This window comes from Microtus ochrogaster, linkage group LG1 (assembly GCF_000317375.1).
Source record: "Microtus ochrogaster isolate Prairie Vole_2 linkage group LG1, MicOch1.0, whole genome shotgun sequence".
Classification (NCBI taxonomy): Eukaryota; Metazoa; Chordata; class Mammalia; order Rodentia; family Cricetidae; genus Microtus; species Microtus ochrogaster.
The window spans coordinates 43773852-43794008 of record NC_022027.1 but is presented as its reverse complement, the minus strand read 5'-3'; the positions used below and the strand labels follow the sequence as shown (position 1 = coordinate 43794008).

The following is a 20157-nucleotide window of genomic DNA, read 5'->3' as shown; positions in this document are numbered from 1 at the left end:
GAGAGTATAAATTCTAGTTCCAATGTCTATTTATTTAATAAAGTGCCATCTCAGATGTGGAAGCATGTGATGTACAGTTGTTTACTCAGTCATATTTACCATCATCATTATTATGAATCAATTCAAGGTTTCTTGAGACCCTGTCACTGGCCTGGCATTAGTTTGGGTGTCAAAGAGGGGCCAGCAGTATTAGCAACTTTTCTGTTTCTATGATACAACAGGGTGACAAAGGCAACTTAAAGAAGGAAGGGCTGCGTTGAGTTCTTAGTTCCAGGGGGATGAGAGCTGACCATGGCGGGAGCAGGCATAGTAGCAGAAGTGGGATGCTGTGAGCTCACATTCTTGGTGGAAAGCACAAAACAGAAAGAGCGAATTATAACTGGAGGGAGGATTGTGATCACAAAGCCCACCCGCGGTGACACACTTCTCCACCCACCTAAGCTTCCTTAAACAGCCCTGCCCACTGGGGGTCCAAGAAACTCTTGGGGACAGTTCATTCACACCACCACAGTATCAAATCTCTGTCCCTGTTCTCTCTCTTAAAGCCTATATTTTAATAAAAAGAGGTGTAAGTAACGAAATAGCCTGAAATGTAAAATGCATTTATGCAATGATAACCGCCGTGAGCACAACAGAACCGGGTGCTATGATAGAGAATAGGTAGAAACTTGTAAATGCTGTTATCAGAAAGGCCTCTGAGGAGCTAGTGTTTGGGGGATAATGTCAGAATAATGAGAAGACGCTGTGACCAGAGCAGAGAATTCTTGGCAGACACAGGAGCAAGTGCAAAGGCCGTAAAGCAGGAACAAGTTTGGTCTGTTCCAGGAGCAAATTAACCCTGGATAACAAGCATACAGGCAGCAGAAAATCTGCAGCCAGAAAAGGACAATCGAGGTCTGTTTGTTTGCTTTTCAAGTCAAACAAAGGTTTCTCTGTATAACAGCCCTGGCTGTCCTGGAATTCACTTTGTAGACCAGGTTGGTTTTGAACTCACAGAGATCCAACTGCCTCTGTCTCCCAAGTGCTAGAATTGAAGGCATGTGCCACCACGCTGGGTGGAGAGTGGTCTTTTATGCCTTGGTAAGGAGCTCAAATTTAGATTTCATCCCACATGTATGGGACAGCCACTAGAAAGGCTCCTAGAAAAGGAACCCATTCTGATGGGATCCACACACTTTATAAAGGGTACTGATGGCTGAGGTGGGAAACGGGCAGCTCGTTCTTCAGTAGGCAGAGCAAAGGCAGAGAAACCAGTCAGGAGGTCATTGTAGCATCCAACCCGGGACTACGCTGGCCTGCTGTAGGGGGGGAGCAGCGAGATAAGACTTCAGGACTTGCCAATTCACTGAGCAAGGGATGAGGGCAAAAAAGGAACCAAGGGCTGACCAATATTGGGCTCGCCTAACCCCTTACTAGACTTAGGGGAAGTAGAGATATAGACAGGATCGTTGCCTTCATATGGAATCAATGCTTTATATTATTCGATAAATGTGGCCTATTTAATAGTTGTGAAACTTATAATTAATAGTGGTGAAGCTTTCTACTATTTATAAATATGATTTATTTAATAGTTGTGAAGCTTAGAAAAATGAAGTTAAGATTTAAAATTCCATGGTTTTTAATGTAAGAAATCCAGATGTGTAGAACTTAATGAATAAATAATATCTGAGGAAAACCTAAAAGAAAATAGATACATATATGGATCTAAAAGCTTTCATTAAACCCAGTTACAAAATAACAAAGAAAATTAATAGATTCACCTGTTTAAACTTTAAATTTAAACTTTGAAATGTTGATATGTCAAAAGTATCATAAACAAGACTAAGATGAAACAAATCTCCCGGGAAACAAAGCTACAGCGTTTGCAAAGAAGACTTGATAAGCTTCACCTTTAAAGACACACTGCAAGTCATGAAGAGGAAGATGAGCAGAGAGTGAAAAACACAAGGTAAATGTAAAGAAAGACTTCACCCTTACTAGTACCTACTTCTGCACATGTTTCCAATGGGGATCAGCGGAGGATAGTGGCATATACCTGTAATCCTCGCACTCAGGGAATGAGGCAAAGAATTGGAGCACAGCACAGGCTACCCTGTGAGCCCCTGTCTTAAAAAAGTTAAAATAAAATATGAATTCTAAACTTTCAAACTGATAAATGATTGAAGGAAGTGTAATAACTCCTAACAGTATATTGCTCTATGGTTATAAAAATGACATTATATTTGAATTGAAATTCTTTTAGGGTCTAGAGAAATGGCTCAGCAGCTAAGAGCACTTGCTTGCTCTCACAGAGAACCCAGTTTCTGTTCCCAGCACCCACATGGTGACTAACTAGTGTCTGTAACTCCAGTTTCAGGGACGCCAATGGTCTCTTCTAGCCTCAGCAAGCCCTGAAGGCAGATGGTGTACACACATGCAGAAAAAAACACCCATACACAAATAATAAAAGTAAAATAAATTTTAAAATAGTTTAAAGGACATTCTCCTTTTTATCTTGCCATTTCACTCTGGAGGTTGGAATCACAGGTGCAGTTATACATAAACATCGGCCTTATTGTTGTTAGTAGTAAAACTTTCCCACAGTAAGGAACTGGTTAAATAGATAATGGTCTATGCATATGGTATATTACAGTACACTGTAAGAAAAGAATAGCCCGACTTGACATATGGTAAGTTGTTCACAATATCTTTTATGGGCTAAAACGAGGTCATAAAGCAGAAAACTATGCAGCCACTTTTCATATGTTCATAGAGCAAACATGTCAGTCATGACATTCAGCCTGTTGCTTACAACAATTTTATTTCAGAGATAAATTTGTGAATAGTTTTCCTTCTCATTTCTGTGTTTTCCAAAATTTCCACACTGCGCATGTTATACGGTTTTACATTACGAAGAAAAACTATACATCTACACCAGGATAAAGGACTCAGAGGACAAAGAGGGCCAGCTGGAAGGCTGCAGATACAGGCAGAAACACAATGGTGCACAGACGCTGGAAATAAACAGGAGCTCCCTTTGAGCACAGGTGACTGGGCGGGGCCAGGATCGGCGGAGACATTCTAGAAGCAGGAGCTGTAAACACCGCAGGTCCTGTTCCTTATCATCCAAAGGTCAGTCCACACTAGTAACCACACTCCAGCACAAGCAATATGGGGACCGGCCTTACCAGGACTTACACTTGGGCTGGGTCCAGGACACCTTTCCACCAAGGCCCGGTAAATCTCAAAGCCCCTGGTCTTTTTCATTCACCAAAGGCTTCCTCCACTGTCTGACCCTTTCTACTTGAGAAGACATCACAGAAACATCACACAAGCACTGTTGGATCAGGTGTTGTTGTCTGTCGTTCTGTTTGTTCAGCACCCCGGCAGAGGACACCTCATGGCAACTTCTTATTGTTCTCTTGAAAAATCATTAGCTCCCTTTATGTAAGCTCAAAAACTTAACACTTGAAAAAAATCTCTTTTTTTTCAAAATTACCAGTAATTTTCTTACATACAAACAAAAAAGTACAAATAATACCGTCTATTAAGTGTGTGTACACGTATGTGAATAAAAACACTATTTTCACAGCGTCTCTCATCTGCCAGTCTTTTGGGTTCCTTTTGACACTGAAGGTACTGAGAAAAAGTAAACTTGCCACACCCAATTCAGCAGAAGAAATCACGGCTAGTAGAAGCGTCTATGGGCATAATAATAATAATAATAATTAATAATAATAATAATACAAATAGGCGGTCCCAAAACCCACTAAGTCAGGTGGTCGGGCCAGGCTGATACACTGGTGTTGCAAGCTGCCTGGGAGGCTCCGAAGCTGCCCTAAGGGTGTGAGAAAAAGAAAATGCCTTGGGTGCAACGGTGCTGGCAAGGAATGGGGGAAGCCAAGACCAAGGAAAAGAAAATGAAGAAATCTCGAACTGAAGGGCGAATTAACTCTTCAAAAACCAAAACGCAGAGTACTCGCTGCTGTCGTTTATCTGCAGCACAGGTGGCTGCCGAAAATCATGCGACCTGCCACTCCTGACAAAGGTCCCCAACGTCAGCAGGACGGTGACCGAGAGCAGAGCGTCGTACCTGCGGGCGCCTTGGAAGCGGGAGTAAACACTCCCAACATGCTCTGAGGCGCTGGGCGGGGCTCAGGTTGCTCACACCCCTCTACGATGGGCACCCTAGTAATAATTAACTGCCGCTAGGCTGGCCAACTGTGCCGGGAGCAGCCCCGTGGGGCCAGCCATGCGCCCTCCGCTCCGCCGGCTTCAGCCCCGGAGCAGGTGAGTGACAAGGACGCCGGGACACCGGCAGGCAGCTCTGCCTTCCTACGACAGCCTGGCACACTCGCTACCTCAGGCTCCGCGCAGCGAGATCACAGGAGTCTCTGCCCGGCGTGATTTTTGCAGGTGAACTTGGAGGTGGGCGGGAAGTTGAGAGAGGGGCCCTTAGTGGAATCCATAGCCAGAAAGGGCAAATGGGTATTGCATTAGCGCAACCCCAACCCTGGTGTGAGTTGGCCTTAAGTTAAATTTCTCAGAGTACTCTTTTCCTGGACAAGGTAAGCTTGTGAGGAGGGTGGGGAAGAGAAGAAGGGAAGAAGGTTTGTAGCAGAGAAGCCACCCTGTTCTCTCCTTTCCCAAAGAACCAGCTCATTGACTTTACCTGAGCTGCAGGAGTCCCCTACCCTAGCAAATTTCTAGACTCCTGGTGACACCCGTTGCCTCTGCATTTCAAGTGTGTATCGAATGACCTCATCGTAAGGAGAAGATTCTTTGACTTGAGGTTTCAGTTAAATATTTATTTCTCAAGGCAAATCACAATGAAAGCGACTTGGGATATAATGAAGACCTCACCAAACAGTGATTAGAATGGCCTTAATTACATAGATATCCGTCCGTGCCTTAGCATCGAGATTCTGAAGCCGGGGAGTCTTAGGATCACTTCGAAAGTCAGGTCCCCTGTCTAAGCCTCAGAAGTTTGCCAGGGATAAAACAAGCAGGATACTGTCTGTCACATGGGGCTTTGGTGGGGATTAAAGAGGTAGCAGGTATTCCAAAAAGGGCACCTTTTTATTGCCGCCCACAAGTCCGCAGCACTGTAAAATGGGTGGTGTGGGGAGGGGCTGCTGACCTGACTAGGCAGACAACCCCAGACTCTGGGGACCCTGGAAGAGAATGATGCATCTCAGACCCAGCTGGAAAGAGCAGGCAAGCATCAGCTAGCTCTCTGAGATTCTGTGAGACCGCCTCGCTTCTCATCACATTGAAGTATTTAGGTGACCTGGTGGCCAAAACCTACAGGTTCTTCATTTTTATTCTGTGAAAGTCGAATTTATTTCTAGGGAAGCAGAACACCTGTAGTGGAAAAATTACTGTCTATCTCGGGCCATAGAGCCCTGGCCTTTAAGTTCCACAAGAAAGACTGTGTTTGAACGATTTTCATCAAAGTGGACCATCTGGGCCATGCCCTTCTATGGTAACACATATTGAATGGTTTGCAAACAAATGATGGTGACCTTCTTTTGTGTTCTAACAATCTGATGCCGGTGCAACTTAAATGCCAAGGAAGTGGCTTTATGTTATAAAGTATCCTCTAAAGGATACTTTGGGGGAGCTCTTACTGTTAGTTTTATGAATGTTGCTAAATGGTTTGCAGTGAATCTAGACAGAAAAATCATCACTGTCTTAAATATTCTTTTTCATTATAGAATATCAATCTCCCAGTGTACTTTTAACTAGATATTGACTGAAGAATTATGGATAAAATCTTAAAGCCAAGCTAACAGATGTTCACTGTGCTGTTGACATTGACTAGTGCAGTTTAGCCTATAAAATAATCAAATTCATTTAGAGTAAATTAGAGTATTAACTAAACATTTTTATCTATTATATTGAATATAAATTGTTGAATACAATTTAAAGTATTTGATTTTTCTCTTTTCTACTAGCTCTATCAATATACAGAACAGTATCCCAATTAAGATAAATCTATTTGACTATATTTAATATTTTAATATTGAGATTAATCTCTGTAACCAAGTAAAAACTGTAAATCTTCTCAGTTAAGCTGTCTTGGAGTACAAATAATTTTATCTGCTATTCCTGAGGTGTAGAACACTTTATTATAAATTATAGAATGTTTTAATCAATCAGAGAGAAAAATATCCAGGGTGTTTAAGAAACAATGAACTTCTCTAATTATGGTCAACATACATAATATATAAAGCAAATAACATCATTAAGTGTTTTATCCTCAACTCTTATTTTAGTTTCCTAAAATGAGTAATGTAACTATAACTGACCAAGATGCTTAATGCTAATAGTCCATTTCCTTGTGTACATTCCCTGGTTACAGTGTAGATGGAGGATTCTGGGGCTAGCTGGGCCATGTAGTGGTTTGACTTTCAGCTTTTCGGGAGTTCTCCCCACTGACTTGCAGGGTGTCTGCATCTGTGTGTATTCCAACCAACAGTGAATGTGTGTTCCCCTTCTCCCATAGTCTGGCTAGCATCCCTTGTCAGTGGTTTTCCTGATCTCAACCATTCTGACTGGAATAAGAGGAAATCTCAAAGTAACTTAAGTTTTCATCTTCCTAGTTGCTAAAGATGCTGACTGCTTTTATAATTTGGGTTGAGCCTAGCCTTTAATGGCTGAGCCGTCCGTCCCCTCCAGGCCAGCACGCTGACCACTTTAAAGATGTATTTTAGCCATTTTCATCCCGTCCTGTGGGAGCTCTCTGTGGAGGACTTGTACAGCTGGTTTTCCTCAATTTGATGCAGACCTAGACCTGTATGAAAAGAGGGAGTATCTATCTATCAATCGAGGAATTGCCTCTGTCAGACTGGCATGTAGGAGACTCTGTGGGAGTCATTTTCTTCATTTGATTGATGTGGGAAGGCTCTGCCCACTGTGGGTGGTCTATTAAAAAAGCACCACTTCTCCATGGTCTCCGCTTCAGTCCCTGCCTTGAGTTCCTGCCCTGACTTCCCTTCATGATGGATTGGAAGCTGTAAGCTGAAATAAAGCCTTTCCTCTCCAGTTTGCTTTGGTCATGGTGTTTATCACAGCAATAGGAAGCAAACTGGGACAAATCGGTAGCCTGTTTTTCAGTTGGGTCATTTTTTCTTGACTCTTTGGGCTTTTTTTTTAGAAGTCTCTATATTCTGGATATTAATACTCTATCAAATGGGTAGCTTGCAAATGTAAGTGGCACTAAATGCATTTAGCAGGTTGTGTTTATGTGTATAGTGTGTGCACATGTCTAACAATAATTAGAGAAGAACAAATCATGAATTTGAGAGAGAGAGTAGCTTGAGGAAAATTAGATGAGGGAGAGAGTGGGTAGAAATGATGTCAATGCAATACTCATGTATACAAATCTCAAAAAAAAACATAAAAAAGGAAAAACAGGTTTTAGCAAAATAAAAAATGAAATATTCAAGTATTGAAAGCAAAGCTTCTGATAAAGTACTTCTCAGTACTATATTTTGTACTAAACTCTATGGAAGAGAACTATCCCTGTGCAAACGTTTATCTGTGTCTTTCAAAGCTGTCAATTATATTATTATAGTGTGTCACACAGTTGGTACCCCGATTCTAGCAGCTGGACAGAGGGAGGTCTCCTATGGAAAGCAGTCAGGACTCTGTCAAAGGAAATGTTCATCAGTACTCAGGGTCCAGTCGACGGAGGTTCAAAAGAGAAAGTGTTGATTATTGTACAGCCCGTAAGTGAACAGGAAAAGTCAGTCATGAACTTTGGGACAACAACTTTCGGGATTTCCTTTTGGAACCTCAGATGGAGCAGAGAGTCCTTGAGCCCCACCACAGCAGCAGTGACCAACGAAGAGGAACAAGATGCCTGGAGTCCCCAGGTGATTGTCATGACACCAATTTGCCTTCCCCTCTAAGCCCACTTCCCTCATCTCCCCAAGGCACCCCAAGAAGAACAGAGTGCATTGCATAAGCCCTATGGAAATACGTAATAGATTTTAGACATCTCGCATTTCCAAAGACATGTCATATGAATTGAGAGCCAGAGTGTGCTCATTTGGAAGTCTAGAATTTGGTCTTCTGATCCATATCCTGTTTAATATTGCCTTAAATTCAAGAGTTGAAATAAAAAATGTAAAACCAGGTGTAGTTACACACACTGAGAATTTCAGCACTTAGGAGGTACAGGAAGGACGATAGGAGTTCCAAGGCAACTGTCAATCATCTCTACAAACAAGGCACTGTAGAAAAGAAAAATATGGAGCCAAGCATTTCCTGGAAACCGGGTTTCTATGAACTTCCCTTCTTTCAAAAACTGGATGGTGGCTTCTACTTACGTCTGGCTTCTAGCTACGTCTCATTTACTAGCTGGAAGCTGATCTGCTCTTCCCATCTCCAGGTTTTGAGAAAGCACCTTTATTTTAGGGCCAAATACTTATTTGTACCTCCTCATTGCTTCTCCATGCTACAACAGTTTTCTCTGAAAAATAATGCCGTGTTTATCATCCTTAAAATAATCTTACCTCATCATTAAAATACACACTTGCTCTTTCCATGTGATATTTCTGGGGTTATTTTTTGTTTCATAGTTACTTTTATTGTAGCCACATATGTAATGTAAGATAAGTTGCCTACATATGTTTTTTAAAGGTACATATGAAATCAAAAGAAAAATAACTCACCTTCTTATAGCATTTAATTTTAATTATTAATAATTTAGTGTTTCCCTACAGGTTGAGTGTATTTAATATTTTATTTATTTTTATGTGTACACTTCATATACTCAGTCTAAATATTGAAAAATGAAGTGATAATAATCCTGCTGTGAAAAATCTAGTAGTCAACTTCAGGGAGAAAAAAGGAAAGAGCAGGTGAGTGGACAGTGGATAGCAAGATGTGGGTAATTATTCATTATGAAAGTTCAAAAGCCATACAAGGCCTGAGGAGCTAGCGATGTTGTTTGGTTTGGTTTTTTTAAAGAACCTGACCCACTGGCCATACATTCCAATCTAGGCCACATTTCTGTGCCCTGCATGGTAACAGGCCCAGGGAAGACACTCAAGAAATAGATGGTTGGATATTCAAAGGACTGAACCAAAATTTCCAGCTCTAACTAAGTAACCATTGAAGTCACCCATGGCTGGACACTGAAAGATGTTTGAAATAACTAGTCTGTTTGCATTCGCTGGGGCTTGAATTCTCTGCCTCCTCTCCCCACCTTCTTTGTTCTGGTAACTGGCAGATCCAGGCATGCCCACATCTCAGCAGGAATACAGAGCTGGGGGAAAGGGAACCCCAAAGGCCTCTTCTTTCTTTTCTCAGGTCCTAGGGCAGCCCACACACTGGTGCTGTCTGTCACCATCTCTGAGGGCTCCAAGTCCATCTGCCAGCTTCTCTGGGCTTTTCCATCCAGGCTCCTCTTAATTAAACCTGCGTGTTGTCTCCAGGGCTCTCTGAGACTTGATTGCCCTGTCAGATTTTCTGTCTCTTGAAATCCATCCTAGGGGGTGGAAAAGCAAATAACCAAACTTATTAAACCAGTGCTCTTATTCTACATCTAATCTAAGTCAATCAATTCTCGCCCCTGGGAGAATTTGTCCATGCAAAGTGCGTGTTTGTAGCAGCCATCTTCCTTCTCAAGCCCCAGTGCATTGTGTTCCACGGAAGAACTGGCTGCCCAAAGTATGACCTCAGAAAGTTCTAGACGTCCAGTCCTTCCTTGTTTCCCTCCATCGTCTTTATCTCTGCCACTTCTGACTCTATTACTTCCTTCCTGCGCTTTTGTGATAACCGATTCAGACCTTAAACCCATCAAGCCTACCAACTTAGAAGATTTTCCTCAGAGCTGCTCTGGATTTGATTTGCTGACTCATGGTGTACAGGTCTAGGAAAAGAGAAAAGGAGAAAACTGTTTGAATTTACAGAGCCACACTTTGCTTGCTCCGAGTAAACAGACCTCTGAGAGTTTACCAAATCATTCTGTTACATTTTAGTTGTTGGAATTCTCTGAACATTTTAGGCAGTTTTCAGATCATACGTGTTCAATAATATTTTTACTCAGTTATTTTGTCCTACCTACGAGCACACTTTTTTCATCCTTATCCGTTAAATTCTCTTCAACTGCCTTCTTTCCTAGGGTTTTACCTGGCAGAGTCTTAGGACCCTGTCTGCAAAGTGCTTTAGTGCAGATCACAGTCAGGCAAACAGTGATCCCTTTGCCCTCCTAATTGTTTACCTCTAAGATAATGATATTTTAGATTTGTATGAAAACACAGAGAAGGAACCGATAGGAAAGCTACTGCAATAATTCTTCAGCCTGTCATTTTTCATTCTCACTTGGTTTTCACACGGAACTGCCATGATACTCTTGACTTCCAAATCTCCTCAGCATCGGGTGAGAATTTGTCACCTATAGCTGGGTCCTCACATTGTAAGAGTGGGCAAGGCAGCTCTCTAGATCCTGCATTCAGGTTGCATATTAGGAGAATGGTCCAAAAGTACTTACGCGTGGATCAGGTCTGCTTTTGATGGAGGGAAGACAAGGATGAAGACTTCGTTTGGGTGCCTGGTCAGACATATGAGAAAGAATTGTGGGGAAGGGAAAACTGGAGCGGAGAGGAAGTGATGCTTCTCTCACATCCATGCTGCTCCTAAGATGCTTAGGCATCCTAATAGAAACTAGGAGGTAACGGATCTAGAAGTGAGCAGGAGCCAAGCAGATTAGCAGGTTCGTTTGCTTGGAGACGGAGCTAGAGAAGTGAAAATGGGCTGGACTCTCCAGCTGGCCAGTGAGCAGAGCAGATGCAGACACTGAGAGCTGTGAGGGGGGCAAGGAAGTGTAGGGCAGAGTCATTGTTGTTCCGCCTTAGCCTAAGAAGAAAGTGTGTCCCACAGGGGAAGAGAAAACCCATCTCATCTGTCCGTTTTGGCCAAGTGCTGATGATTTAAATGTAAGAGGAGAGGCGCTGGGCAGGGAGAATTAAATAGGTGGTAAATAACCCATGAATTGATCCAGGAGGGAAAAGGTTAGTGTTTGGGTCACATCATCATCACAGGAGGATCTTGGTGTGGGATACCTGCAATGCGTTTTCGTAGGTTCTAAGAATGAAGCAAATATATAAGCAAAACTCAGGGTCTAGATGCTAGACCAAGGTCTGTGTGACTAGACATCCAGATTGATCAAATCTTGGGAATGGGTGACCGCAGTTTGGTAGGCTGTCAGGCTAACTATGTCTTTGTTATAAGGCAGCCTAGCATGAAGAAGATCACAGCTAGGATCTTGTCCCTTCTAGCATGAGTCTTCCATGACACAGACCTTGGCATTCTCACATTGGACAAGGGCAGTAGAAAAGGAAATAAGACATAAATCAGTAATGACAATTTGGGAGGCAGAAATGTATGGCCAGAGTGGTACAGATAACGTGGCCTGAGGAGACTTGAAAGGAGCCCGTATGAGGGGGACACATTCAGACCTGAGGTGGAGATAATCGTGTGGTCAAATGAATGATGAGGGGAGACTTGATGCTGTGAAATTTCATTACACACGGCTTGTCATTGAAGGCACGCTCCAGGGCTGAGTATGTAAAGATAGGTTTGAGAACAAGTAAGGAAAATGTAAAGGTTAAGAGATGTGGGCTGTGGGTACTAAGAATGAAATCCAGGAAGGTTGGCACCAAGAAAGCAATGTGATGGTCAGAATGGTAGAAGCTGTGATGTACCCAGTTTAGAGTCTGATGCAAGAAGTCTGCTGAGATCAGCAAAGCGCTGGAAGGAAGAGGCCGCAGCAGGATTTCATGAGACTGATAGAATACCTATTTAACCATTCCTCCTCCTCCGCATACACCTTTATGGTATGTTAGTCTGCTCCAGTCTCATAGGAACATAAACAGATACTCAGTTTAAATAAGAAAAACTAACTTAGGGGTGTCTCCCAGCAACAGCATATTAATACTCTTCTAATGTTTTAGGGCACCCTCAGGTCATCTTGGAAAGGGGGAAAGGATGACAACGATGGATCCCCAGTACCATTCTTGGATCTTTGTCAATGAGAGAACATTCATAACCAGGTAATCATACACCTATATGGTCTGTTAGTTTGCTCCAGTCGCTGATAGAATATGCCACTCGGACTTTTCTAAGCATGACCTATGATCCCCAAGATCAGTGCTGTGAGTGACTAGGTAAGACACTAGATAAGAAAGTACATTATCTTCCTAGAGACTGCTGGCCATTCCCTGTCACGGAGTAGCCATTCATATTTCATTGCAGTTGTCTGATTTCACTGAAAATTCTGCTTCAGTTTTAACAAGTCAAGCGTGTGTGAAGACTGAGTTAAGAAGATCAAGCTCATGGATGATATTAATACGCGCAGAGTTTGCTCTGAGGCCAGTAATCCCGTATTCAGTCCTTAGCTCTCTTTCTGCCTTTCTGCTTCTGAAACATTCCACTTTGCTTTTGACATGAGGTTATGTAAGATATGGCCAATATCCCTACCTAATTTCCTACACACAGTAAGTAGCATCCTCTAATGTGCTGTGAAGAATGGAAGTTTAAAAACTAGGGAGGTGAGAACTGCCTTTGTCTGGGGCAGGGCAGATCCTAGGAGAGAGAAAGTGGCAGTGCCGACTCTAGTGGTACCAAAACTTGCCCAAGCCATACAGGGGCTGAGGGGAGCAGTGGAGGTCCCATGAGAAATGCCAAGGTTGTAGGACAAAGTAGCAAGGCAAAGAAAGGGGCACAGGCGCCGTCAAAAGCCACCCCTAGAGGATAACGCTGAAATAGAAGAGAGGGCAGAAAACATGAACAGCCAACTAAAAGGAAGACATCTCCTTTTCTGTTGCTCCGACAATTGCCAACTACTCAGTGTGGAAGGACTATAATGAGCACTGGGCACTCAGCAAAGAACCAAACGAAACCCTTACTTTTCAGGGACTGGGAGTACAGTCAGTATGAACATAAATACTGAAATAAATGAGCCATGCAAATAAAGCGGAAAACAAGCCAAACATCTGGAGGTGGACAGGCATGGAGTTGCTAACCCAAGGAAGTATTCAAGGAAGCCCTTAGTGAAGATGTAGGATTGGAAGAAAAAGCTTCAGCTAAGCGGCTGTGAGCATCCCTACCTCTGAAACAGGTGCACACTGACAATACTGGAACGGCCAGTGTAGAGGAACTAAAGTAGAGAGCTAACAAAGCTGCTATCAGAGACCCACGGGGCCCAGAATGCATGGTGTTTCAGAGGCCATTGTGAGACTTGGCCTTTCCTACCAAATAAGGTGAGAAGCCATGGGAGGATAGTGTATACACCAGGGACAGCATTGGTCTGGCTGTTGTTTGAGGAGCACATTGGAGAAGGGTATATGTAGAGGCAGAGAAGCGGTCATTCGAAGTGGAGTGATGGTGTCCTGAACCATGGCAGCGAGAGAGGCAGAGCAAGGACTGGAATAAACCCCGCCCAGCTGAGATGCCCGATGAGATTAGCCAAGCCCTCAAAGGAAAGGAAGCGCCAAGGACTTTATGCTGCTAGCTTGGTACATATTTCACATATTTATGTTGCTCCTACAGAATTAGAAAAGCTGAGATTTAAAATATGCATATTAAAAGGATGAAAGCATCCAGATCAAACATTCAGGGAAAGTGCAGTTTAATTGTAGCGTATTTATTACCTTAAACAGAATCCATTTTACATAACTGAGACCACACTGTTTTAAAAGCCCATCATTAGATTATAAATATTTCCTCATGCCACTAAAGGAAATCTTTCTAAAATGTTTGAATGATACATTCAATAATACAGAAGTGATACAGAGACACACCCTGTAGTCATTCCCTAAATTTTGTCTTCAACATGGCTGTAGTTTTGTTTTACTACCTAACGCTGGTTGGCCGTAAAAGTACAAATAAGGTAAGGTTACTTCTTTAAATTAGCTCTCTAAAAACATCTGCTCTCACCAACAGCTGAAGGTCTCGTGGCCTCTCTTCCTTGGTTATGCTAGGTAAAATGTAAATCGCTTGAGGGCAAGAGCTGCCTACTTTTTGTGTATGTTTCACTAAGTTGGCTGGGTGAGTGAGCTGAGAGTATGAAATGATTTTTAAGTGACACATGGATGCTCGTCTAACACTTACAGAACGTACTAAGAAAATGCAAGTATGCACAGTTTCACAAATACTAGAAAAAATAGCAAAGGAAAGCAAAGTCAATTAGAAAAGTGTTGGCAATAGGTAATACTTTAAATTGACCTAATTTTTAAAACAGACATGTATAATTAGCTCTAAAGCACTGTCATTGCCCTCAGCCAGACCGCATTTGTCTGTCTGTCTGTCTTTCTTTCCTTCTTTCTTTCTTCCTTTCTTTCTTTCTTTCTTCCTTTCTCTTTTTTCTTTTTCTTTCTTTTCTTTTTGAGGGAAGGGAAAGGACAGGTTTATTTAACTCACCTATACATTTTGTCTTTCTTATACGTTAACCTTAACATCTAATATGTAAAATTAATATTTCCATCTCTGAAAATATTTTGACAAGCATTTTCTAACACTCAGCTATAATATAGAAGAAAAAAGAATGCATTTTGAAAACCTGTGTGTGTTCCCACGGTATTATTTCCCTGCAATGAAATATGTCACAGTAAAACCACACATTGTCAGGGATGTTTCCAAGAAGATACTCAGACTGTCGTGACCTTTATCTTTTGTCTTTGAATCGATCAAAGAGCATAAGAGTTTGTCTTCTGTAGTCCAGGACATCTTTCAGGCCATGGCTCTCTACATGCTTTTGAGAGCGCTCTATGACCGAGTATCATCAGGAAGCAGCAGAATTCACAGTCACTGTACAACAAGATAGAACCTTTGAACGTGCGGTCTGCAGGGCACTTGATGGAGAATCAGAATCTCACCAACAGTACAGACACTGAGCTCTGTCCCAGAACTGGTCAGGTGACTCTTCAACCTACTGAACTCTGAGAAGGGATGGAGTTCTGGCAACTTCTAATTTTCCATCATAAAATTCCAGAAACCATAAGAAATCTCTGCAAAACTGTCATCAAAAATTATAATAGTGTTGCTCACTATGGTACCCAGTGTATACACAGCCGGCAAACAGCTTCCACTTGGTTATTCGCTTACGTGGCTTTTCAGCTCCCTGTCTGCATTAGGCATCGTAGTAAACAAAACAGAAATTGTCAACTATTAAGGTGTTTTCATTTGCCTGCACCGAAATGCAGGAAGTGTTAGAAATTGTTATGAAAAAGCAATATCTACCTAACTGAAAATTTGGTTCCAGCACATTTAATGAGAATTAACATATAAGCAGGAGGTCCTGAGGTCATGGTCCCACAGCTAGCACACTCTTAGGACTGGGTGACAGTTTGTTCTCCAGACTTTCTGGCTCACGGGCATTGGCACTAGTTTCTTTCAAGCTCCAGTGACCACGGTTCCAGTTGCTGCTTCATTGCCTGGAGTCCCCACTGTGCTGGGCGCCCCTGCAAATGTTCCAGATTAGAGACTGTTCCATTCAAATGCTTTCAAAGCACCTTCATGTTACCTTGTAAATCAGGAAGGGAGTAAACACCAACCCTGTATCTGAAGCAAACAAACAAAACGTTCGATCCAGTTTCAAATGCAGATCAAATTTCAGAACCCAGTAGGCTTTGTGCGTTTCAGAACCCGGTAGCAACCCTCAGAGGCCTAAAGGTACGTGTGCATTCCTGCCTGCCCTTAGTAAAATAAGAGCATGATGTCATGCGTTTATGCAGGAAGTACATTATTCCTTAGAGCTGCTTTTTCCAGGCATCTTGGGCAGGACCCTTCACAGAGACAAAAGAACCAGCCACCCACATTTATTTCTAAGTGCAGATTAGACACAAAAGGACAGTGTTCCTGAGGCTGCCTCCTACCTGACTCAGAGAGCCAGAGGGTATCGTGACCGACAGTAAGAGTCCAGAGTCTCCTGATGGAGGAGTGAACACCGAGCCCCAGCCAGTCAGGTCTAAAAGGAAGTGCATTGCTCTCAGGAAAGCCCCTTCTTGGTTTAACCAGGATACCGAAGGCCTCTCTAAAGGTTTTCATAGAGTCAAGAGTTTAAAATGAGTCAAAAACAAAGGTTTTGAAGCATCTGCTTGAATCATTTTCTTTAAAACATGGACATTTTTCTGTGTAGGGATTGTTTTAAAATTTTCACAGTATTTCTATCTGTGAAATTATCATTATAATCTAGCGAAGATAAAATATTATTACTTAAAAAAACTGAATAGTCATATGGACTGTATCACAGATAGCACAGCAATGTCCCCAGATATGCGGGAAGAGGGTACTTTTTAAAAGTTCTTAGTAGCCGATATTTCCCCAAAAGCATATGCTGTCAGTCCTCAGTGAGTATATCAATGACAGTCCCCTGCTGCTACCAGCACAGTTTATCTGCTGTGTCACTCATCTGTCACTTCAGCGGGTTCAAAAAAACAAGATATTTCCAAGATACAAGAGACTTTTCCACTCTGAAGTCAAATTTCAAACACTCTACCTCTTCGCTAATTGCCTGCATAGGATTTCTTGAGCTTTTCATGTCTTACCAATTGTGTTGTGTCACAATGCATAGTGCCATCTGTGTCTCCCAGCCCCCAGAGTAGATATTTTATTCCCTAAACAAATAATATTTGAAGATGTGCCTTGAGTCAGAAGCTGTTGCTAGAAGAAGAGCTAGGGTAGGACTCTTCTAGAAGGAGCTTGTTGTCTGACACTGCAGCTCTCAACTTGCCCAGAAAATTGCCCAGAGGTCAGGCTCTTTCTGGGAGTTCCTGGGTCTTCACTGGGCATGGGGTAGGTATCTTCATGTCCAAGTTCCCAGCCCATTCAGCCACTGTGGTGTTTAGGAAGTGCAGGTCTAAGGAGGCAAAACAAACTGAGAGAGCCTCCCCCCTCAACTGAGACCCAGGACAGACTTTATACTGAGATCTGACTAGGGGGAGAGAGCTAAGAGCAGTTTAGAGAATCAGGGCCAAGAAGTATCTGGTGCAGGAAGCCTCTGAATCCAGTGGCCAGTGAGTTAGAGCAAGCAAATGGTTCCACCGGCTATGGTTCCACCGGCTGTAATACAGGGCACATGAAAGATATTTATAGTGCACGGATATCTTCTCTGTGCACAGTGTACAATTCTGATGCCTGCAGAGGCCAGGAGAAGACATCAGATTCTCTGGAAATGGAGTTATAAGCCATGATTAAGTGCTGGGAATCAAACCTGGGTCCTCTGGAGAGCAGTCAGTGCTTTTAAGCTCTGAGCCACTCTCCAGACCTGAAAGTCTCTCTTACAAGGACACTAAGAAGGAAAGCAGAAGAGGGATCACACAGGACAGGGTGCCATATAAGGATTGGAAGGTTTTCTCAAAGAGCTGTAAATAGACATTTAGAGATGCTAAGGGAAGCAGATGATCTGGTTAGATATGTTCTATGCTCAGTGGACATCATGTGAGTGACAGGCAGATAGCCACTTACAGACGGTAAGTGAAGCAGGTGATATGGTTAGATATGTTCTATGCTCAGTGGACATAGTGTGAGTGACAGGTGGGTGTTACTCAGAACAGCAGGACAGTTGGTTAGTGTATATATTTGAAAACAAGACTCAGCGGTCAGAGTCCTGAGAACAAAGCCAGTTACAGTGGCCATGGCTGTAAGGCTATGTGGGGAGAAAGCTCCCACTGGAGCTCCTGCCTGCTTACGTCAGCGGCCCCTGATCACACCAGTGGCCTGAGACTTACCTTCCAGCAGGACTCTCCCAGGCCTGTGGGGCTGGAGGGCTTCCGGGTGGCAAGTGGAAGACTTCATTGGGTAGAATAGTTGGATCGCTTCCCCCACCAAAAGGAGCAGGGCGTCCGAGTGTGAAGCCACCTTTGGTTTGCATTCCTAGTAGGCACAAAGTCCGTCACCTTCCACACACAAAGGACATTGTTTCACAACACACCTGTGCCTCTCCAAACAATGACCAGTGATGTGTGGCACAGCCATGTTTACTTTTCAAGTGACTTTTTTCTTTCAAACTTTTCCATTAAGCCCTGGTTTAGAAAAAGCTGAAAAGCTGAAATATAAGCATACACCAGGGTGAGAGGGAAACATCCTTAGGGACCATTCTCTGGGCTCTCCACTAGCTCATCATCTCCACTCCCAAGCCTCAACAGCCCTGCACAGTTGAAGGCCATTGATCTCTGGCCTAGGTAGGCCTACAACAGCCTCCCCCTGAGGCCTACCAAATGTTTGAGCTACCAAATGTTTCTGTCTTATGTAAGCCCCAGTATCTTGCCAAAACCCTCCAAAGGTTTCTTGCTGTGCTCAGAGCAAGACGTGCCCCCCCCCCTCAGTCTAGCCTCAGAGGCACACAGGAACTCTACAGCTTTTTCAAATCCCTTCTTTTTCTTCCCTTCAGAAGTGCCAAGTTTAGCCCTGCTAGACTTGTGTGTCTGCTTGGAATCTCTCCCTTCTTCTGGTTGTGTGCTCCCATTCCCGAGGCCTCAGTTTGCCATCCGAGCCTTCCTGAACCGCCTCTCTCACGCCTTCTTCCCAAGCGCCATACCATAGAGTCGTGTTTCCTCTCAGAAATCTTACCCTCCTTCACACGGACTTCTTGGTGTTTTGTTTTGTTTTCTTTCCTTGCCCCCTGCTAGAAAGTCAATTCTCATCAAAGCCCCAGAGCTGTGTTCCAGGTTGAACCCTGATTCTCCTACACCACTGTTGTTCTTTGTCCCCCGCCAGAGTCCCCTGGATAGAAATGAGTACAGGAGTGGCCACCTCGTAGACCTTATTCATGACATGACTTTGAGTTCACGAGTCCCATCCACAGACGCTGTTTTCATAACGGGGGTAGCATGATGGTGCATCTCTCTTAATGTACATACCTGTTTAGAGTCATTAGACATAATCAGTGTAGCTCTAGTCGGAATGAGTACATCTCTGAACTGTCGATCTCCCTGTAAAAAACCTCCCCCTCTTTTAAGAAGCTAATACTATCTGAGTTCTCAGTGTTGATGTAAAAGAGTGGATCCAAAAGCAGATCCTGTTGGCAGACACCAGTTGTTCGTTTTCCTGGCCATGCAGACCCAAAATAATCATACAGACACTATATTAGTTGCAACACTGCTTGGCCTATTAGCTCAGCCTTCTTATTAGCTAACTCTTACATCTTGAATTAACTCATTTCTATTTATCTATGTGTCACCACAGGCTTGAGATTTACTAGTAAGGTTGTCCAGCGTCTGTCTCCTTCGGCAGCTACATGGCATCTCTCTGACTTAGCCTTCTTTTCTCCCAGCATTCAGTTTAGTTTTCCTGCCTAGCTCTATTCTACCCTGTCAGAGACCCAAAGCAGCTTCTTTATTAAGCAATGGTAATAAAACATATTCACAGCTTACAGAGGAGAATCCCACATCAGGATCCCTCAGCTGCACCAGAGTCACTGAGTACCTGTTAGGAATGCAGATTCTCAAGGTCCACCCCAGACCTCCTCCCTTAGCAGCTTGGCAGGCACAGCTCAGCAGTCTTGTCTCTGGCCGCTCTGTGGGCCATGGTGCTGTCCATTCAAAGATGAGAAACTTGGATTTAGCATGTGGATCGCTGGGTTTCATGGCATTCATACATTGAGCAGTCTGCCATACTTCCATGTCTGTGAAGCTTTCAAACAGGTGCTTCTTCACCACCAAGTGCTTCTCACTCTGTCCCCTCCCAAAACAGCACCAACAAGAAACAAAGTCCATTGATCAAAAGCGTCAAGTCTTCCCTTTGGATTGGCATCAGAGCATGAGCAATGGCTCTCGTGTATAAAGAATATCGATACTGAGACCCAGCCCCTGCTGCTGGGTGTCTCAGACCAGAGGAGAAGATGGTGAGGCGGAGCCTGCCTTCGCTCTGGCCTCTGCCCACTGGCAGCCCAAGGTGCCACAGGTGTTTAGCTGCTTGTGTTTGCAGATGAGATCTGCTGCATAGCCTGTCATTGCAGTGGCCGGCTGGACAGCAGGTTAATGTTTTCATCTTAAAGAAATTTCATATTTAGAATCTGAACATGAAAGGAAGTGAGCGGGTGCCCCTTCTCTTTGATGGACAGAAAACTCTCCAGGAGGCAACATTTTCCAATACTGATGTTTACTCTTCTGGAAATGGTCAGGCCCAGATGGATAGTGGTGGCACACACCTTTAATCCCAGCCCAT

At 43.3% G+C, this 20157-nt stretch overlaps 1 protein-coding gene across 1 annotated transcript in view; it reads left to right on the top strand.

The window, feature by feature from the left end:
* Rassf6 (Ras association domain family member 6) overlaps nucleotides 1-20157 on the top strand; it is a 53149-nt gene that overhangs the window by 10235 nt on the left and 22757 nt on the right. Inside the window, exons 4-6 of the mRNA XM_026785028.1 lie at nucleotides 3982-4095; nucleotides 4274-4395; nucleotides 11946-12044. Coding sequence (XP_026640829.1) covers nucleotides 3982-4095; nucleotides 4274-4395; nucleotides 11946-12044 — 335 coding nt within the window. The remainder of the gene's footprint in view (nucleotides 1-3981; nucleotides 4096-4273; nucleotides 4396-11945; nucleotides 12045-20157) is intronic.